The sequence below is a fragment of the Candoia aspera genome, chromosome 1 (genome assembly GCF_035149785.1).
Source record: "Candoia aspera isolate rCanAsp1 chromosome 1, rCanAsp1.hap2, whole genome shotgun sequence".
Taxonomy (NCBI): domain Eukaryota; kingdom Metazoa; phylum Chordata; class Lepidosauria; order Squamata; family Boidae; genus Candoia; species Candoia aspera.
The window spans coordinates 335,292,145-335,313,838 of NC_086153.1; the positions used below are offsets into that span (position 1 = coordinate 335,292,145).

Here is a 21,694-nt window from a genome sequence, read left to right on the forward strand (position 1 = left end):
CCTTAAGGTTTTCCTAACCACAGAGAATGGGGAATTAAACTTTGATCTTCACCTCCTTCTCAAATGAATGCGGTCAGATTTAAGCTTTTCAGCCTTCTATCATTCAACTAAGGGAGGAGTTAACCTTCAGCCTCCATTGCTTCTTGCCAAAGGAACAAGAGAATAGAAACCCTTTTAACTCTTAACCCCCCCCACAAAAAAAAACCATTAAGAAGGGCAAGAGGTGGGAAAGACCACTCTTAACCTTTTTGTTCCACCTGTTTTCAAGACAAGGGGAGATTATCCATAGCATTGCAGCTCAACAAGTTGACTCCTTCTCTACCTTACTTTTTCGGGGGGGGGGGGGGAGGAAGATACAGGCTAATTGTCCTCCCCCTGATTTAATTATGTATTGCTTAGGCTGAAAGCTATTCCCCCTCCCTCCTGGATAAAAGGATAAGAAAAGTGGCTTATTGGAATCATAAAGGTCAACTTTCAACAACATATACAACAAAACACTCTAGTTTGGAAGAGAAATAGGTTCAAGCCCCCTTCCCCCCACCTCAATTTAAGAGGGAAAAAAGAGGGGAGCAACTCACCTTCAGCCTCACCCTTCCTCTCAAGGGGGGAAGGGTGTCTATTAACCCTTCTCTACTGGTAAATCTGGAGAACGGAGAAACTCAAGCTCTCTGCCCTTTGGAAGGAGAGAGATTTGACTTAATACCACCCCCATTTTACAGCCAGGCAGTACATTTGCTCTTCTCCCCCTCCACATCTCTTGGACCCCTCCTCTAAAGAGGGGGACAGCAAGAATTTGTGCCCCCCTTTAAATCCAAGGGGAAGAGCTGATCACCTTAAAGCTTCCCAACCTGTCACGGGGGCGGGAGGCAATTAAGCTCTTATTTTCACCCCCAGTCACTTTTGGAAGCAGGGAAATTAGCCTTTATTCTCTCCCATCTGAGCAAAATAAGCATGAACGTTCCCCCCCACCCCCAAGGAGAGCACAAATTAACCGCTGTCACCTCAAAACTGGGGGGGGGGGGAATTTGGCTTTTAAGTTACCCCTCCAGGCACAGCTCAGCAGTCTTCGAGCCTCCCATTTCAGTAGAACGAGAAGGGCTTTAAAAACTTCCCTTCACACTTGCCTAAATATCAACCCCCAAACACGAATAACTTGTCCCTAAAGAGGGGAGAAGCCACTCAGACGCCCCCCCTTTTTTTTTGAGGCAAGGGGAGCAACTGCATATCGCACATGCGCACTCACCCCTCCCTTCAGGTGCGTTTGCTCGTCCAGCTGCTGTCGCCACTCTCGTCTCGTCTAGACTCGGGCTTTCGAGCCACGCCCCGTACGCCCTCGTCTTGGCCAATCAGCGCGGCCCGTTTCAAAAAGAGGCGGAGGAGGGAGGGGAGTGAGGAGCGAGGCGAAAACTAAGGGGAAGGAAGGAGGTCATCGCAGAGTAGGAGGGAGCTTCAATTTGTGTGATTGGCTGCTGCTCTCGCCAATAGAGATAGAGAGAGCTGATGCGGGGTGGGTGGGGAAAGAAGGCTCGGAATAGTCCTGGAGGAAGATGCCGAACCGGGATAGGCGGGATAGGCGGGATGGGCGGGGCTTGGTGGTGGGAGGAGACTCGTGCCGGAAGATTGTGCGAGGCGCGCGAAGTAAACGCCAGGTGTTTTGTTATTTTCTTTATCACTCTTACATTATAATTATATTTATATATATATTAATGAATTACGACATTGGGTTAAACCAGGGTTTCTCAACCAGGGTTCCGCGAAAGGTCCCTAGGGGTTCCCTGGGAGATCACGATTTATTTAAAAAATTATTTCAAATTCGGGCAACTTCACATTAGAAAGGTAAGTTTCATTCTTCATTTTTAGTTTAAGAACACTGAATGCACCTACACAGGCCTACCCATGAAACGAATATAATCATTCTGTAACTTCCGGCCTGTATTTGAGCCTGAATGTGCAGGGGTTCCCCGAGGCTTGAGAAATATTTCAAGGGTTCCTCCAGGGTCAGTAGGTTGAGAAAGGCTGGGTTAAATGATGCACTGTTTAAGCTTTACTTGATGTATTTATTTATGTTAGTACTCATAAAGAAAATGCTTAACATTAGAATATAGCATGTTGCATGATAAATAATTTCACTGGGGATTGGGTTTCTCAACCACGGTTCCCTGGCAGATCATGTGTTATTTATTTATTTTATTTATATTTCAAATTTTATCACTGCCCATCTCACTCAAAGAGTGACTCTTAATTTAAAAATTAATTTTAAAAATTATTTCAAAATTGGGGAACACATTCTTGCAGTGATGAGCGGAGACTGAACAAAAATCTAGTTACAACTCATTCTGAGCTCTCTGGTTATGCGCTGTAGGACTGTGTTTATTTGGTTGAATCCATTTTTAATTTTTGATGCGAGATGGGGAGACCATTGATAACAGGTGAACACTATATTGCAGGAAGGGAGGAATATATTTTAGGAAGGGAAGGGAGAAGAGCATTTTTCAAGAAATTAACGGATTCATCCAACTTTGTCTGTGACATCAGTCTCGCCTCCTGTGTCTTTCCCCTGTGGTTTTCCTGTAGTTATTATATCCTGTTATTTTAAATTAATTTTGTACAGGTTTATTCACTCATGTCTGAGGATCCAGTGTGGCAATTTTTGAAGAGATGTAAGAGAGAAGAGGATTCTAGAACGGACAATACCGATAAGTTTTATGATGATAATGAAGAATTTAAATCTTCTCAGGCATTTCCCTGCACTGGTACATCAACAGGCTCAAAAAAAGTCCGTCTTTACAATGAAAGTTCTGATAATTTTAAGCAGCTATTGGAATCACGGAATTAACAGAGTAAAGCTTTTGTTAATAAAATGACAGTCAGTAAAAAAGCCCAAGAAGCAAGTTATTTAGTAGCAGAACTTATTACACAGCAAAAGAAAAGTCATGCTTTAGATGAGAAAGTAATCATTCCAGCATGTAAAATAATAGTGGGAAAAATGCTAGGACGAGATGCAGTAACAAGTTTCCACTGTCAAGCAGTACAATAAATCAGTGTATTGATGACATGTCACATGCTGAAGAGATTTTGTGAGATAAACTGAAGAACAACAACTTTTCTATCCAAGTTGATGAGTCAACAGATTTCACCAATAAATGTCACGTTATGGCATTTGTAAGATTTGTAAATGAGGGTGAAGTTCAAGAAAACTTTTTGTGCTGCAAAGAACATGCAAAGGCCAAGAGGTATTTAATGTTTTGTTTTCATATCTGGCATCAAAAGGTTTGTCTTGGAGGAACTGTGTTGGCATCTGTACTGATGGTGCTCCATCAGTGGTTGGCTCCATGAGAGGTTTCGTTTCTCTTGTAAGAGAAGAAAATCCTGATGTCACAACACACTGCTTTCTTCAGAGAGGTGTTAGTGTCAAAAACCCTTGGAGATGAAATGAAAAAAAGTTCTGGATAATGCTACAAAAATGGTTAACTTTCAGGCCCAGTTATGGGATGGAAATGGCATTGGTCGCACTTAAGGATGATCTTTGGCGGGAGTGGGATGGGGGCAGTGCATCCATCCTGGCTCTTCTTGACCTCTCAGCGGCTTTCGATACCATTGACCATGGTATCCTTTTGGGGCTCAGCCCAGAACTGAGTATTTGTGCAGCAAAAAACAAGCGCAGGTTTCACATTAAAGAGGTAAGTTTCATTCTTTATTTTTAGTTTAAGAACACTGCATATATACAGGCCTACCCATGAAACAAATATAATAATTTTGTAACTTCTGGCCTATATTTGAGCCTGGATGTGCAGTGGTTCCCTGAGAACTGGAAAATATTTCAAGGGTTCCTCCAGGGTCAAAAGGTTGAGAAAGGCTAATCCTATGATACTGTCAAGGCCATTTATTAGATTTTTATCCTGCCTTTATTTTTAGTCAATACAAGGTAGCATACATAGAGTACTTAACACTCCCAGCTCCTATTTTCTCCACAACCCCCAGTGAGGTGTGTTGGGCTGAGAGAGACGGACTGGCTCAAAGTCACCTAGCCGGCTTTTTATGCTTAGGAGAGAACTAGAACTCACAGTATCCTGGTATCTCACCCAGCCTGTAAACCACTACACCAAACTGGCTCCCTCTGTGCCAAGATTTTCCCAGTGTTAATATTCCCTTATAAATGCTGGACCATCAGGCTGAATGAAAAATAATTGATGCCTTTGAATTGTGCTGGAGAAAATTGTTGAGAGTATCTTAGACTACTGATCATTCAATACAAGGTAAAATAACTGGAAGCACTAATAAAAAAACCAATATTTTGGATGTGTAATGTGCAGGCAGGAGTCATTAGAGGGGACCCTGATGCTTGGAAAAATCAGAGGCAGTGCAGACACAATAACATCACACTGACAATATATTGTTAAGGCTGTTATTCCAATTGTTACATGGTGGTGAAAGCCACACCAACATGTGCTGTAAAAAATTGGGTCAGAGGTCAATACGCAAGTACATAAGGTTGGCATTTGTGTGATGACATCGTCTTGTGTCTGTCATCACTTCAGGATTATTCTGGCTGGCTGCGGATGCCTCTCCTTGAACCACAAAAGAATAAATCATTTATGGTAGATGAAGAAAAACCAGGCTGCTTGCTGGAAGCATTAAGAATAAAGCTAATACTTAAGTATTACGGACAGAGGCAGGAATCATTGGAGAAGACCCCGATGCTTGAAAAAATTGAAGGCAATTGAAAAAGAGGCAAAACAGTGGTGAGGTATTATCACCGATGACACAACCAGGAGCTTACAAACACTCCAAGAAGCCATGACTGACAGATAATCCTGGCAAATTAATGTCCACTGAGTCACAATAACTGAACAATAAAAACAAGATTATTTTTGCTGTTCCTTACTAGCTATATCACTATGTACTAAACAACTCAAATATTAAAACAACAATGAACATAGGCACAAATTAAAAATAAAAGACCTCGCTGGCAGATTCAAAAACTATATTAAAATACACCCATGTTGGCCATGAGAAAATCATTCAGAATCTATACTGCAATTAATCTTGCTATGATTAGCTTCAGTTGGTACGCTGTAGTCGTATGTAAATGCAATTGAATACAGGTAGTCCTTGTTGAACAACCACTTGTTCAAAGTTACGACAGTGCTGAACAAGGGGGACTTAACTACCATTCCTTGTAGTTGTGGCCAATATAGCATCCCCACAGTCACGTGATTGCGATTCAGGCACTTGGCAACCGGCTTGTAATTATGACTGTCACAGCATCCTGCAGTCATGTCACCATTTGCGACCTTCCCTGCCAGATTCCCACAAGCAAAGTTAATGGGGAAGCCGGCAGGAGGTTGTGAATGGCAACCACATGATGCTATGTTTAATGACGTTGCGGGATTCACTTAACAATAGCACCCAGAAGTGTAGGAACTGCCGTCATAAATCGGCATGGTCACATGACATCGCGCTTTATGATTGCTTTGCTTAGCAACAGAGTTACCAGTCCCAGTTACCATTGTGAGCGAGGACTACCTGGACCAGCACGTCCCCTTGGGAAAGCTAAAATCTGTAAATGTAGTGCAAAAATGTAGTGCGTTATCAGACTTTGTCTGATAGTTCCCTGAAGATGCTTAGTTGCAGAGTATATTTGCACAACATGTTTTGCCATGCTTGAATGAACTAAGCCAATTGCTTAGGGTTACACAATACACTGAGCCTTAAACTGACAGGACTGCCTGAATCCTACATTAGCTAACAAATGTTAACTTAGCTCAGTCTGTGAGATTAATGGCTAAAGTGTTGGTCTATGACTAGAGGACAGGCAAGATAAAATACAGGAATAAATTTGTGTGTCATGCAACCCCACCAAATTGGATTAATTGGATAAGTTACATGTACACATGCTATGTCCTGGGAGTCACAAGTTCCCTTGACATACTGTGGCAACCCATGGTTTCTTCAACTCCGGATTATTGAGTAAACTACAATTTGTTGGGATTGCCTAACATGCTAAACTGTAAATTTACCATAAAGAAAGGTAATGAAGACATGAGCAAAATAGAGAACATGGAATTTTTTTGCAGTTAACATGTACTTAACTTTGTGCTGCTATCAGCTTTGAATGTTCCTATGGGTTGTGCTGGTGGCTTTAAGGAGAATAGAAACCAATTACTACATTATATAATACTGTACAGGTAGACCTGCTTACCGACTGCCTCATGCAGTGACCATTTGAAGTTACAACAGTGCTGAAAAAATAACTTGTTGACCAAAGCGCTCATTTATGACCTTTGCAGCGTCTCTTGGTCACGTGTTCGCCATTACAGTCAGTATGCATTGTCCTGTGCCTGACCCATTTTTTCTCCCCCCACCCCACACCTTGCAGAGAAGAGGGGAGTAAGAAGGCTCACACTGGGGAATATGCATTGAATGGAATGCACTAAGGCCGGCTGTTTGTCTAGCATGCTTGTGCCCTGGGCATGCTAAGCCAACAGCCAGTGCTAGTGCATTGCTTTTTCAATATGTATTCTCCATTGTGTGCCTGTTTACCCTTTTGTAGTCCCGTCCTCTCTAATGAATGTAGATACAAACATTAATTCCATTCTTGCTAATTAGCCCAGCACCAGAGTGAGCATTCTAAAGGGCAAGGGAGTGAGAAAAAGGGCTGTAAGAGAAACTTATATACAAACTGAGAGCCAGTCTGGTCTAGTGGTTAAGGCAACAGGCTAGAATCCAGGAGGCCGCGGGTTCTAATCTTGCCTTAGGCATGAAAGCTGGCTGGGTGACTGGGCCAGTCCCTCCCTCTCAGCCCAAGAGCCAATCAGGTGTGGTAGGAGAGTTCTAGTCCCGCCTTAGGCATGAAAGCTGGCTGGGTGACTTTGGGCCAGTCCCTCCCTCTCAGCCCAAGAGCCAATCAGGTGTGGTATGAGAGTTCTAGTCCCGCCTTAGGCATGAAAGCTGGCTGGGTGACTTTGGGCCAGTCCCTCCCTCTCAGCCCAACTCACCGCACAGGGTTGTTGTAATAGGGAAAAGAGAAGGAGGAAGGAGTGCCGGGTACGTTCCCCACCTTGAGTTATTTATTAAAAAAAATATTAAAGGCAGGATAAAAATAAAAAAAAATAAAATACAAGATTTGCTCTTTTACTGGCTTCCTTGTGAGTCAAGTTCTGGGAACCTCCCCCGCCATTTGGGCTTACCCAGCTGATTGGGGTCCTATCCTTCTGATGCTGTAAAGCAAAGGAAATCTGAAGTAAGATCATAAGCACAGTAGCAGTCATGTGATTTTCCATTTAGCAACCACATTGCTTAGCAACCAAGTTGCTGGTAGCTTGTGGTTGTTAAATGAGGACTACCTGTATTTATAACTCAGAATTAACTCATGAATGGAAGCTCTCCAAACTAAGAGCGGTTAGTTCATTAAAACAAGAGCTGAAGTAACTCTCCTCCATTATTCCTTCAGTTCTGGATTTGCAGCTGCTCTATATAACTTGGCCTTCCTCAGATCTGTTGAGATTGCCAGCTGGGGGTTCTGACATTATCATCCAGACATGTCAGGAGTGCACCAGACCTGAAAAGGAAGCTATTATTGGAATCATTATGTGTAAGTTCGGCTGATTCCTGAGTGCCAAGTTGAAGTGCCTGTTGGCAGAGTGCTAGAAAGCATTTGGCCCAGGAGAGATCAGAAAAGTCACACACCAGGCATTTCTATAAAAATAAATTTATTTACAGAAAGCACAAAAACATATTTACAGGCTTCTGCATTCTCACAGGCTCTCAGAGAGGAGAGAGATCTCCCTCAGCGGCATACTCTCTACATGCCTGAAGAGAAGGGAAACTGAAACCAAGCTAACTGCCCTTGCTTCAGGCTATTAACAACTATTAACACCTGAAAAGAAGACAATTAAATTCAACCTCCTCACCAAAATCATTTGTTACCACAGTGCCCTCCACCCATCCTTGAGTTGTCAGAAAGCTAGACCAGCATGAACTGTGGTGTCCCCACTGCCAGTCCCTATCCTGCCTTAATCGCCTCTGTGCCTTATCACTGCAGACATCTGGGTTCCCTTTAAGGTCAGAGGTGAGAATCCTAATTTTATATACCTTGAAGCTGCTCTTGGATAGTGTTAGGATGAAAACACTACCCTCGCACTGGAATGACTAAGGACAATTTAAGCCTGTTTTACTCTTGAGCTGGGGACAAGCTGAAGGCAATGTCATAGGGATATGGGGAAAATAAATATTTTCAGGGTGGCATGCTTGCAACTGGGTGCAACTGGGTTGCATGCTTGCAACTTTTAGGTGCAACTGGGAAAGATCTTGAAGAAATATAAAGGCTTTCCACTTATGCTGGCTTTGCAGGTTTCTATGGGATGCCTCCAGATACGGATTCTTGGCTAGTGAAAAAATCCAGAATCTGTCTGTGACACCAACTTAGAACTTTGTCTCACTCTTCAGTTGGGAGCTCAGCCTAAGTCAGCAGTAGGTGGTGGCTTGGCTTTGATGGGCCAGAATCTAACAGTGGGGATCCCATGGAAAGGGGTAAACAAACAAACTAATCCCGCCACAAAATACAAAGAAGAAAAGCAATCATATCATTTCAAAAACGATAGGAAAATCCAGGGATTGTGTAGAAAATTATGGCTGGGAAATTGGTAAGGAAGTGTCTTTTTGCGTGCATAGCTGAAACGGTTGTTCTCTCTCCCCCTTCAAAGCCCTTCTCAAAGCCCACCTCTTTTTGTTTGGATTATATCCTTGATCCAAAGCCCAGCTGAAACCAGTCTAGATTTGTAGACCGTCTACCTCTTATTCTCTGTCATCTTCCATCTTGTTGATTTAACAGTATAATTTTCTACTAGTTACTTTCATTAAGCTTAATGGAGCTTATTGGCAGGTGAGTGATTGTAGGATTACATCCTGAAACTTCAGGCATCCAATTCATGAGACACAGGCTTCAAAGTAATCCTTTCAATATGAAGAAGAAAGGCACTGACTGCCACCTTAGTGGTGTACTGTGGGAAGCACATGCCTCAACGTGGAACGCCTTAGAACCTTTAATGTCGGAAGCAGATCAAGTAAAAACTGTGCTCCCACATAAGATTAATACACTGAAGAACTAACACCAGTCTTCAGCTTTATCCAAAATGCCCAGTGATTTCTCATATTTGCCTGGTCATGGACCAGTAGCAAGTGTAGAATCAAGTTCCAAATGTCATTCAATAATTCCATGAATATAATCCTTAGGATGCTGCTGATGTAGCCTTTTCCTCTATATCCTCACACAGTTTCCTGAAACGTATATCGGCGATTCCGAGGAAGTATGTAGAAAAAATCCACCTGGAAAGAAACATCTCATGCCCCAAAGAGACCTCAAGTCTGCAAGCCTCTTGAGCTTTGATAATGTATCTCACGATAGCGACAATTTGGTGGATTCTGGAGAACTCAAGGAGGTACAGGATAGGACAGGGTTCGAAGAGAGATGGGGCTGCAGTCACTTTGAGGGGAATAATAATAATAATTTATTAAACGTGTGCCACCCAACTCCCAACGACTCTAGGCAGCTCACAATAATCAAATAAATTACAATAAAATCAATAAAAGATGGCAAGCATGACAGACTGGTTGGAATGAAGCAAGGGTCTCACTCTCCCTCACCAAAGGCCGGGGTGAAGAGCTGGGTCTTCATGGCTCTTCTGAACAACAGCAGAGTGGGGGGCCATCCAGATCTCAGGGGGAACCTCATTCCAGAGGGCAGGCACTGCCACAGAGAAAGCATATTTCCGGGGTCCTGATAGATGATATTGTATAATCAAAGGAACCTGGAGCGTGCCAACTGTCAGCCTTGCGAGGTAGCCCAGAGAAGACACACACCCAGGAGGACTAGCTCTATCCTTATTGTAAGGTTTCATTAACAGAATCTTGCAAGTCTGAAAGTACATCTCTCCCCCCTCACCTTTACAGTCCAGGAAACTAGGGAGGGTCCCTTCTGAGACGTTTGCCATGCCCCATTGCTTCTGTGGACTCAGCTGCCTGTTATCTGACTGTTCTCTAGTCTGCAGCTCTTCCTCCTGTCTCCCAAGGTCATTCCCACATACCATTACACCAACCTTGTACGCTTGAAGAGGTTGGGCAGGTATTATGGGAAACAGGGGGTCCCTCAAGTAACCAGGCCCTATGCCACATAAGGCTCTATTGGTACTATTTTGTAGGATGAAGCCAAAGATTCATGGACATGCCAAATATCTAATTTGGAGCGAATTTCTAGGCAGTATATATTCTAGGATTCAGTCAACACACTAAGACAAAAGATTGCTTGCTCATTTGTTTCTTAGCATGTTGAATCCAGTCTATATGGTTGGTAAACATGGTTTCTGGTTTAGTCTGTTGTGTGAATTTAACCAATTGTGGCTTGCTTTGTAAACCATGGTTAAATGAACAATAGTTTATCATGTTCTGTGGAATACAGCCAGTGTCTACAGAGGAATGGGGAAAAAGTCCACAACATGCTGAATATATTAAACACTGAATAAGGATAACCACATATCTCAAGGACTGCATGTGGTCATCACAGGAGAATACTTGGATTTACTCAGACTTGCATCACTTTCTCTGGCACACTTATGAAGAGATGCAGGTATCCACTATCAATTCTGTATCAGTGTAACTGGAGTGTTTGTCGAACATAAGCCACAGTTTGTTGGCATGTTTCAAGCCTACTGTAGCTAATCGTAGCCATACTTCGTTGGCTTTGGGCAATGCAGCAGTTAATCAAAACCCAAATCCAGAGTCTCTAAAATTCTTGCGCTGGCTGTGCTGGAGGAGTGGGGGAGACAGGGACATCTGCAGGGGGTCAAAAAAAGTCAAGATGGAACCTACAACCACACAATTGAAGCCTCTTTCCTCGTTAATGTGTATCATGCGCATGACGTATGTTAAAAAGGGGTAGGATTTCAATGGTGCAGTCATAGCTGCTATCTTGACTTTTTTGGCTCCCCTGCTGGCGGCCTGGGGAGAAGAAGACTACAAGATCAAAGAGGAGGGGGCGAAGTATGGTCCCATAAAAACAAATCATGATTTAGCATGACATTTAAATGCAGCTATTCCTGATGCTGGTGAATGGTACTTGAATTGATCTGCCGACTGAGTCAGAGATGTGAAGGCCCAGAATAGTTTTTGGGGAGAATTATTTTTTTCCAAAATAAAGGGCAAGAAGAATTACAAACTACTGATAGTCTCTTTTTTTTTTTTAATCTGAAGGACTGTATGTGAGTCATACACCCCTTCTTCCTCCTCCTTGCTCAGTTTACCCCCCTAAAATTTACTACTTTCTGTATCATTATGATACAATGGAGGACAAAATCCAGAATACATAAGTTGTTTTTACTGCAGTGTTGACGGTGTCTTCTCTTTTCAACATAAAGCCAGTTTTGCCACTTGGATTGCTTTGCCCAGCGTTGTGCTGATCAAGTTGCTCAGATTTGTCCAAGTCCTGGCTTCGCTTGAGTGGGGACTATGGTGGAGATTATCGTGATCTCTGGCCATATTGATTGGGACTCCTTTGGGCCTGTGGATTCCAAAGAACTGGATAGGGTGCTCAGTTGTAATGTCCCCTGCCACTTTGGGTTAGATCCATGCCCTTCCTGGCTCTTGTAGTCAGCTGGATCTAGGAGGTGGTCAGTGCCTCATTCCATTAGGGGAAATTGCCTTGAAGGGACCTGTGGTACACCCTTCCTTAAGAAACCCTCCCTGGAGCCTTCATCTATTTCAATAAGAATCAACTCACTCCCAAAGAATACTGTAGACCTGGCTACAGTAACTTATGTCCCCATCACCACCCATCTTGACAACTGCACTGCACTGTACATGGGGCTGCCCTTGAAGACCACTTGGAAATAACAAATGGTCCAGAATGAGGTGGCCTAGGTGCTTATTGGCATTTATTGCTGGGAGCATCTGACATGGATTTTGTGGATCCTGCGTTGGTTACTGGTTCGTTTCTGGGTATAATTTAAGGTACTAGTATTGACTTATACAACCCTTTATGTGACCTGGATACCTTCAGGACCATCTGCTTCAACCAATATTGGCCTGACCAGTTGGAACAGCTGAGGAGGAAACTTCTTGTAATCCCTGATTTCTGAGACATCTGAGGGACTGAGCTTGTCTGTGGCAACACAGGTGCTTTGGGACAACATCCTGAGATGAGGCCGGCCCCCTTCTTACTGATTTTTCAATTTAAAAAATTGAGTTGTGTCCAAGGGCCTTTCCTTGAGTGTGAGCTGGATGTGTCTTGCTTTCTGTTTTTTGTTGTATCCTTTATTCTTGTCGTTTTTAAGTCCTTATGTTTGGGGTAGGGCTGATGTGGTTTTTGCTATCATTCTTATAATTGTTCTAATTGGTTTTAACCTCACCGTGGATGTTTTAATTTTTGTTTATATAGCCTGTACTGTAAGATGCTGAGAGTCATTTGATTGTGGCAGGGTAGAAGTTTAATTAATAAATAAATAACTCAGGAAAAATTACTTTTAATTCCCCACCACCATGAAGTTAGGGGCGTTGAGGCTGGAAGGAGATGATTCTGTATTATAAAACAGCCCTCCAGAGAAGCCAGATTAACCTTGACATTAAGGTCCATCCAGAAGAAGTTAAAATGGATTTTTTTTTCTGGAAGGCTTTTTAAATGTAGTAATCTTTATATTGCCCTACGTTTTTGTGCTTAATTTTTGTTTTTGTTGTACAATTATATTATGGATATATATTTTGTATATATATTTGCTTACTGCTGAGAGGCAGATAATTGTGGCAGCTCAAAAATCTAATAAATAATGTTTTAAAATGGGTAATGCAAAGAATGAATTCAGCCAAGGGCTCCCCACTCAGGGTTTCCCCAGCAAAAAAAAAAAAATTCCATCCATCCATCCATCCATCCATCCATCCATCCATCCATCCATCCATCCATCCATGGACTGGAAAATCCCAGCAGTTTAGCTTCCATTTTACTGTGATTTCCTGTTTTGTTGTGTGTTCTTCTTTCTTCACTCCCCACCACTCCCATGTCTTTACCAGCAGTTGGCTTCTGAAGGCGTTCCCCACAATGAAGAGGTATATGCTGGCAAAGAGAAAGAGACAGAGCAAATGCCCAGTAGCTACCAGAAGGAAGAACATGAAGGAAATCAACAGCAACAAAAACCACAATATACAAATTTGCTTGATTTTAGATGGGTAGGTGGCAGCCCTTTCTCGTGGGGAAGGACGTAAGTGTCTAGCAGAAGCTACAATGGCACAGACATTGTAACAGCATCATGCAAAGTTCATTATTTGTATAATGTAAACAATGCTGTCATGATGTGCATGATGCCACTTGACCCCTGAGGATGCCCATAGCGGTGGGGGTCAGAAAAGTCAAGTTAGTGGCTGTGCCTGCACAAAGTCCCACCCTGTTTTTACATGCGCAACGAAGTTGAATCCAAACAAGCCATGTTATGGTTTAATGTGAAACAAAATCCAACAATAGTCTGGCTTTTTTATGATTAGGTTCCACAGGTCAATTAAATATTGAATGAAGATTCCATGTCTGGGACACTCTTCATCTCAGTATGATGCCCATCACTTGGACAGCTTTAGAAAGGATTTAGAAACATTTATGGCTTACCTGTTTTATCAACAACTACTACCTGTTTTATCAACAGCTACTAGTCATGATAGCTGAGTGCAGCTTCCAAGCTCAGAGATGATGTCATAGGAGTAACAGAAGAGGACTGGTTCCTTCAAGCTTGGTTTTGGGGCTTCACGTTGGATCAGCTGATTAGCTATTATCAGAATCAGGAAAAAGCAAGGGCTACATGGGCTTTTTGGTCAGATCAAGCAAGCCCTGAGGTATCTTATGAGAACAAAAGTAGATCATTCATGCATGGGAACAGACTCTTGAAATTAGTAAATGTTGAGGGCATAGAACACAGGAAGGAGATGGCCATTGTTTCATGCCTAGCTTGGCTCACCCAGAGGCATCTGAACAGCTTTTATCAGCAGCAAGAAAGTAGACTAGGTGGACCTTTTTCTTGATCCAGAAGGGCTGTTCTCAAGGTGAGGATCATGGGACTTCTTGGTGGTATCAGGTAATCTTAACCACTTCTATTCCTGAACTTTCCCCATACACTATTTTTTAAAAAGTATTGTTTGTCCTGCAGCTGCAGGAGGAGGAGGAGGAAGAGGCAGCTCATCAAGATGATTCTAGTAGTGTGCTGGAAGATCTTAGCAGCCAAGGGGTATTTACAAAACATTCAGCATGTGATGCTCAGGAAGGGCTTTGGCCCCCACCTGGGGACAATACTGAAGAACATCTGGAGCCCAGGGTGAATGAGGTAAGAATCGCATCAGTGTTTATGGAATTCTCAGACAAGACATACAGTAGTAGTGGTTACTAGTATTTATTTTATTTATTTTTATTTTATTTTATTTATTTATTTATCAAATTTCTCTGCCGCCCATCTTGTACACGACGACTCTGGGCGGCTATGAACATGCTAGGTAGCTTCCTAAGAAGGAGGCTAAGAGTAAAGGCAGAAGGACTGCTTTTTTCATGTCCTGCCTGCGAGCTTTCATACGGCACCTGACTGGAGATTACGGTAGGAAGGACGGACTTGATCTATGGGTCTGTTAAAACGTAAAGAAGTCTATCTCAGATTACTAAAGGCTGGATGCAAAGGATACCGAAGGATGGTTTCTGCCTAGGCTGTTTTCTGGGTTTTCCAAAAATCACCGCAGTGGTCAAGGCAGAAATCTAGTTACTGGTCAATAGGACTGCTCTTGGATTATTTTAAAAAGCGAAATAGAAGCTTGACTTTCCAATTGACAAGGGTATCATGCTGGACTGCCTGCCAGAGTGGGATGTTGGAACATCATTTTATGGTGATTCTGCTCCTGAGTGGGCAGTTGCAGTCTCTAGTCATGGGAGAGGGGTGACTGAGGATAGGGTCCCCCCATTGTCAGGTACCAGAGTTCAGACCTCTTTTCTGTGCTTTTCAACGTGTTTGTGAAGTGTTGGGAGGGGTAATCTGACCATTTGGGGTAGGGTATTGTATGTATGTGGATGATTCTCAACCCTATGTCATCACTAGAAGTTTTGACCCAGCATCTGGAGGCTGTTTAAACCATAGCTAGGTGGAGGTACTGTTCATCTAGAAACATCTAGGCATTCCAGAAATGTCAATACCAGTGTTGGCTCTAAGAGGGGTCATGTTCCCACTAAAAAGAGCAGGTCTGTGACTCAGGGATTCTTCTGGATTCACAGCTCGTGCTGGAACAGCAGGTGAAATCTGTGGCCAGGGGAACCTTTATCTCGGCCCTACCTGAACCAGGAAGCTTTGTTTATGGTGACTAATGCTCTTATCGCCACATATCTTGACCACCACCACAAATTCTACACAGGGCTGCCTTTGAAGGTACAACTGGTACCAAATACGGAGGGCATATTGCCAACGTGTGGAATCCGTTATTGCAAGATAATACCTATTTTGTGATTGCTACGTTGGTCACCAGTAGGGTTCTGAGCCCAATTCAAAGTGGTGGTTGTCACCTATAAAGGCCTATACAGCATAGGGTCAAGTTACACCAGGAATCACCTTGTCCCAAATGTTTCTGCCTGCTCCATAAGTGCAATGAAGGAGGGTTTGCTCAAGGTCCCATGAATGCAAGAGGTGAAAGCGGTATGGCCAGAAGGCATTCTCCAAGATGTACCAGCTGCCTCTAAACATAAGGCTGTCCTCTTCCTATTGGCTATCCAGGAATCGCAGAAGATTCTTCTTTTTAACCTGTGGTTTCTTCTGAGCTGATGGTTTCTACGTGCTGTTTTTTGTGGCTTTCTATTGGATGAGGGGGGTGAGTTTTCATGTATGGACTGTTCATTTTATAGTTAATTGCCCAGAGTCAATTGATGGGGGTGGTATAAAGCTTTTGCAAATATATAAATCTGATGGCGAACTAAAACAAGAATTCTTGAGGTTCTGCTACAGAAAAAGAGGAATTATTAACTGCTAACCAGTTCTTTTAATTGGAGATGACTCCAAAGGGGTGTTAAATCTAAACCTATATCAGACAACCTATATTGCCTTTGCTAGTTGTCAAAGGATTTAGGAACAACGATTTTCAAGATATCTCATCAGCATTCCAGAATGGGCCAAGCCAATTATGGCAGAAAAACCTTCCAGAGAGACTCTCCTATTCCCGTATTTCCCTGAAATTCACATTTCTTTCGTGTGGAGCATTGTGTTCACCACTGCAGTAGGCCTGAGTTTCTTGCATAAATAAGACAGAAAGTGTTAGAGTATTATTTTCATTGGGTATTCTAAGCAAGTGGTTGTGATCACATCTTGTGCCCAATTTCCCTAACAATTAGGGAGGAACTGCACAATAAATAAGTATGTACTGTTTAGGAATGGAACATGTAAACTGTCAGTTGTGGTGTTGCATTCTTTTCCGTGCACTGTTCAACAACACTACATTTAGCAATCACCTTCCACTTCACCTCCTTGATAGCCAAGAGCAGCTATAAGCAATCAGTTGTTTATGGACATTTATCTGCAGAAGACAACCTGCTAGTTCACTGGATGATACTGGTTTTTAAAAGGTCCTTTTAATTTATAAAAATAATTAGTTGGAAGCCGGCACATTACAGAGTCATGGGTCAGCCTCCAGCATCATCTTCATACTGGATACTTCATGTCATTGTTTTTCAACCTTGGCAACTTTAAGATGTGTGGACTTCAACTCCCAGAATTCCCCAGCCAGCATGCTTCATATTCTTAGAAAATAGAAGTGAAAGGTGGCTGCAGCCTAGGTCTTTGGGGAGGAAAACATAAAAGTAAGCTGGGGTGGTGGAGAGCATCCCAGGGTGCTTGTAAAGATGGCACATTTAAAATTGTGAAAGATGCCACACCCACCACAGGATTCATTTTCCAATGATCTCAAAACTGACTTACCTCCATGGAAGAGAAATGATACTTCTCAGACGCATTAGTTAGGGCAAACATATAAACCTACCCAACATCCATAGACAAATGAAGGTTTACTCCCATGCAGAGTCGTGATAATTTCCAAATTAGTTGATCCACCCAAAGTCAGACAAAGTTGAATCAATTATGACAATGTGACTCGGACAATATTTATTTGAAATGAAATGTCTGTCTTTCAGGTATCTTTGATCGATAGCTTTGAATCAGAGGGAAAACTCCTGCCAAATGCCAGTCTTCCAAAGTCCAGCTGCCCTGAAAGCAGCTCCGTGGACCACGAGGGCTACTATCTGTGTGACGAGGAAGCCCTCCTAAAAGAATCGAGCGCCTCCACCGGCTATTATCCTTGCTATCGAACATATGTGGAGTTCCCCCGGTACCAGCCTCCCAACACTAGTAACCTCAATGAGGGGAAAGGAAGTCCCTGTGACGCCTGTGTCCAGTGTGATGGGTACCTACAGGAAGAAGCCACTGGCAGAGAGAAGAGAGGAGTGGAAGCTAACAATAACATAAAAGAGCTTAAGGTGTCAGTGGCTCTCTGTGATTCTTCCCAGGGCCAACCGAGTGGTGGCTCCAGGCCTGGATCTGGTGGGAGAAAGCTGGAAGGACCTGGAGGGAGGCGTGTGAGGCCACCCATCAACAGTGGCCAAGAGTCAGGTGGCCCTCGGAAGGAGCAAGAGGGAACTCTGAAGCCCCGCACCCCAGGGAACTCCCCAGCCAAGTCGAGCGCAAGGCTCAGTAACTCCAAAGAGCCACCAGCCTCAGTGCCACGGAACAGCCTCCTGCTGCCAACCGCCAACATGAGCAGGAAATCTCCCCAGAAAAGGAAGCACAGAAGTGGCCAAGCAGATGAAAAGGAGCAGGCCACATCGATGGAACTAAAGCCGCTGCTCCATGACCAGCGGTCGTTGCCCCCGAGTCCAGAGGAGAAGACGGGAGCTCTAAGGGTGTGCTGCTATGGCACAGGGGCAGCGGGGGAGAATTGCCAGGTCTGTATGAACCCCATGGAGCCAAAAGTAGAGATTCTGGGAGGGATCTAGTCGGTTCAGCAGATGCCTGGCGCTTAGGAACTTGTTTAATTCCCAGAAGAGAAAATGCTTAACTTTTAAGATAAGCCATAGCTTGTAGAATGGTAGTAAGTTATATGCACTCTGTCCTGAAGAATGAATGCTTGTCAAAAAGAGCAAAATGGCTATGTGTAAGGGTGCGCTTCTGCTAATTTTGTTGCGACTATATCAGGAGAAACATAAAAGGAAGGAAGGGCCAAGAATGAATGGGACTGAATATGAAAATGAGGGACTAGTGCGAAAGAAATACCTTGAGGTGGTTTGGTCATATAGAGAGAATGAATGAGGATCAACACACAAAACGAGTGCTGTATAGTTTAAGAATGAAGAATGGATGGAATGAGAGGAAGGGGAAGACCAAGAAAATTGTGGTTGGGTGGAACTGATGAGATCCTCAGAAAGAGGGAAATGAGATAAAAGAATAAAAAACAATGTATGAAACAGTATTTGAACATGGCAGAAATAAGGATGATTTCCGTGAACAGAAAGGAATTGAGAGGTAGTGAATTGTGTGGATGTGATCCAGATTTCTCTCTCTCTCTCTTTTCTTTTTGGTATCATGTCTTTAATTTCTTTGGTTTAACTGTATTTTATTCCTTTTCTCTGCACTGCACAAAGTTGCTTGACCTGGAAGGGAATGGCATGATGGATATGTTTGTATGTTTTATGTCTGTATATATGTAAATCATATATACATATGGTAAATCAAAAGCTTTGAATTCAAAAGACTAAAATAATTATTAAAACAGCATGATAACATCAAGGCTAAGGAAGGGAAAATTTTAAAAAATCAGCAACAAGACTTTTTCAAAATGCTGCACACAAATCAGAAGCAGAACAGCCTAAAAGTACTAGCATTATCTCTCAATAACATCTTTGAGCTAGAGACCCATAGAATGGTATGCAGAAGAACTCTTAAAATAATATAGACAAGAAAAAGATTCCAAGAAATCAGATAAAGACTTCAGAAAAATAAACTTCAATTCCATATTAACATCATGAGTGCAAGACTTAGCATGGCCTGTGAATCAGGTCAGGGTTTCCCCAAAGATTCTTAATGACAAATGCAAATCTGATTCTAATCCCCCTCAGCCATGGAAGCTACCTGGGGACTTTGGGCCAGTCCTTTTCTCCCAGCCCAGCCTATCTCCAAGATTGTTGATGGGGGGAAAATCTATCCTCCATCACAACTATTTTTATACCACCAAGCTCAAACAACTCCTAAGCTTGTGTTTCTTTTTGAAAACAGTAAGTCTGGGAACAAATTCCTTCTGAAAAATTATGTTTACCAAGTTCTTCTCCAAACATACCCGAGTTATCTTTTGGTGGGCAGGACCCATGCTTAAGGTTTTCGGGCAAAGGTTAAAAGGCAAAAGGAGACATGATGGAGCAATGATGCAAAACTGGCAAAGGTCAGGACTGCTTGTTCTTTGCTGGAGGGTTTAGGAGCAACACCGAGCCTGTTTTAACCATTGTTTTCATGCATGCCTGGCCTCAAAATGCTGAGAAATGTTGCTGCAGTTTTCAGCTGCCTGAGAGCAGCATACAGCTCTGGTGTCCTAGTTCTGTGGTAAACCATTGGCATTTGTAAGAACAGCCTTGTGGAGAAGCAAAACACCACAGGAAACACTGAACCATATTAACCAAGTATTAATAAAAGGTAAAGGTAAAGGTTTCCCTTGACGTAAAGTCCAGTCGAGTCCGACTCTAGGGGGCGGTGCTCATCTCCGTTTCTAAGCCTTGGAGCCGGCGTCCATAGGACACTTCCGGGTCATGTGGCCAGCATGACTCACGGAACGCCGTTACCTTCCCGCCGAAGCGGTACCAATTAATCTACTCACATTTGCATGTTTTCGAACTGCTTGGTGTGCAGGAGCTGGGATTAACAACGGGAGCTCACCCCGCCGCGCGGTTTCGAACCGCCGACCTTCCGATCGACAGCTCAGCGGTTTCAGGCAGAAATCAGGCAGAGTGGGTGCACTCTGGATCCTTTTGCTTAAGCAGTGTCTTCTGTCAGACCCAGGAGGCACATCTTCTCTGTTGCAGCACCTGCCCAGAGATCGGTACAGCTCCTACCTTAAAAATCTCTGAAGAGCTGGCTGTTCTCCCAGGCCCTGGCTAGGATAAACACTGAGCTTTTTTTCTGTTGTATAGTCTGTTTTCTGGACATGCAAGCTTTTTTTTTTTGCTCGGTAGGATGGTCCTTTCTAATTTTCGATTGTAGGCTGCCCTGAGTCATACATTCATTTATTTAAAAGACTTGAATACTCAACAGCAACTAAGAAAGGTGTTCATTTCCTCATCACACATGCAAAGAACTGCTGCTTGTTTTCATTTTGTTTGGGATCTGCTGGGCAACTTTCTATTGCCACTTCTGGACCCAGAAGGTCCAACTTGTTTCATAGTTCCTTCCTCAAGATGCCCCTTTCTAGAATCCCTTGAGCAGAAGTTGGAAGGAGGTTTTAACGGACAGATGTAGAAAGTGGCGTTTTCACTGTCTTCCAGGTCCGGCCAGCGATGGACAGAAAGAAGCCCAGTCCGCGGCGGCTGCCTTCTGCTGTGTCCTCCACCATAGCAACGGAGTCTCCCCCCAGTCCTGCAGAGCCCCACACCACCTCCTCCCGTCTCAGCTTCCACACCATCGTCTCCTGGGTCTGGAAGATCTTCAAGAAACCACCGCCTGCACAGCCGCAGCCTAGTACCAGCAGTGAAACCGAAATAGGAGGCAGCAGCCAGTCACTGGCTGCCCGGCTGAGGCTGTGGCTCACCCTGCGCCACAGCCGCATTCACCCCAGGCCACCGTGATGTTGGTGATCCGCCTCTGGGGGGAGCTGGCAGACAGCTCCTCGGGGATGTGGAATATTTTTCAGAAACTGATGGTTTCCATTAAAACTTCTGCTTTCCTCTTTTGTGCAAAAAAGAGAGAGGGAGAAAGGAAAAAAAAAGACTGGAATGTATTTGCCATCACTACGAAGGCACTGGGAACCCCAGAGAACTCAGAGGTTGGGTGTTGGGTGGGGCAACCCTGGCAACTTAATTATTCCTCTGCCCCACAAGCCAAATATGGATAGTCCTCCCTTAACGACCACAATTGGGACCAGAATTTTGGTTGCTAAGTGAAGCGGCCATTAAGCGAATCTGGCCCGATTTTACGACCTTTTTTGCGGTAGTCATTAAGCAAATTGCCGCAGTCATTAAGCAAAGCATGCGGTTGTTAAGCGAATCATGTGGTTCCCCATTGATTTTGCTTGCTAGAAGCTGGCTGGGAAGGTCGAAAATGGTGATCATGTGACTGAGGGATGCTGCAACAGTTGTAAGTGTGAGGACCGGTTGCAAGCTGATTTTTTCAGCACCGTTGTAAGTCTGAGCCATGGTTGGCTGGGGAATTCTGGGAGTTGAAGTCCATACATCTTAACGTTGCCAAGGTTGAGAAAGGGGGCTAAAGGAAGAGGGGAGGGTCCTGCCTTTTTCAGGTTGAGGAAGTCCACCAAGTACAAAGGTGCTGCTTTCAAATGTTGGGTTTTTTGAAGGCATACACCAGATTTGTACCTTCTAGGTTTAAGGAGCAAAAGAAGCAAATGGATATTTATTACTAGTTATTCAGGCTTCAATAGTTATTCTGTCAATACA

General features: G+C 43.5%; 2 protein-coding genes across 3 annotated transcripts in view; one reads left to right on the forward strand and one right to left on the reverse strand.

Annotated features, from left to right (window-relative positions):
• The window catches only part of SLC25A42 (solute carrier family 25 member 42), a 35,944-nt gene extending 34,620 nt beyond the window's left edge, over window positions 1–1,324 (reverse strand). The window contains exons 1-2 of one of the 2 annotated variants that reach the window (XM_063290828.1): window positions 1,244–1,308; window positions 579–673 (exon numbers count right to left, since the gene is read on the reverse strand). The gene's annotated coding sequence lies outside the window, so the exon portion shown is untranslated. Of the gene's footprint in view, window positions 1–578; window positions 674–1,243 lie in introns of both variants that reach the window. The other variant, XM_063290829.1, reaches the window with a different exon arrangement.
• Window positions 1,232–20,869, forward strand: LOC134487447 (uncharacterized). The gene is made up of 4 exons (XM_063289252.1): window positions 1,232–1,388; window positions 14,161–14,351; window positions 17,180–18,013; window positions 20,570–20,869. The coding sequence occupies exons 1-4, from the start codon at window positions 1,232–1,234 to the stop codon at window positions 20,867–20,869; spliced, it is 1,482 nt and encodes a 493-aa protein (XP_063145322.1).
• The last annotated feature ends 825 nt before the right edge of the window (window positions 20,870–21,694 follow it).

What these genes read in the sequence shown, in the direction of transcription:
- LOC134487447 (XM_063289252.1), top strand. Translation starts at nt 1,232, where the DNA reads ATGCGCACTCACCCCTCCCTTCAGGTGCGTTTGCTCGTCCAGCTGCTG. An exon ending in TGGAGCCCAGGGTGAATGAG is followed by an intron (nt 14,352 to 17,179) that starts GTAAGAATCGCA and finishes TCTGTCTTTCAG; the next exon opens with GTATCTTTGATCGATAGCTT. An exon ending in TGAACCCCATGGAGCCAAAA is followed by an intron (nt 18,014 to 20,569) that starts GTAGAGATTCTG and finishes ACTGTCTTCCAG; the next exon opens with GTCCGGCCAGCGATGGACAG.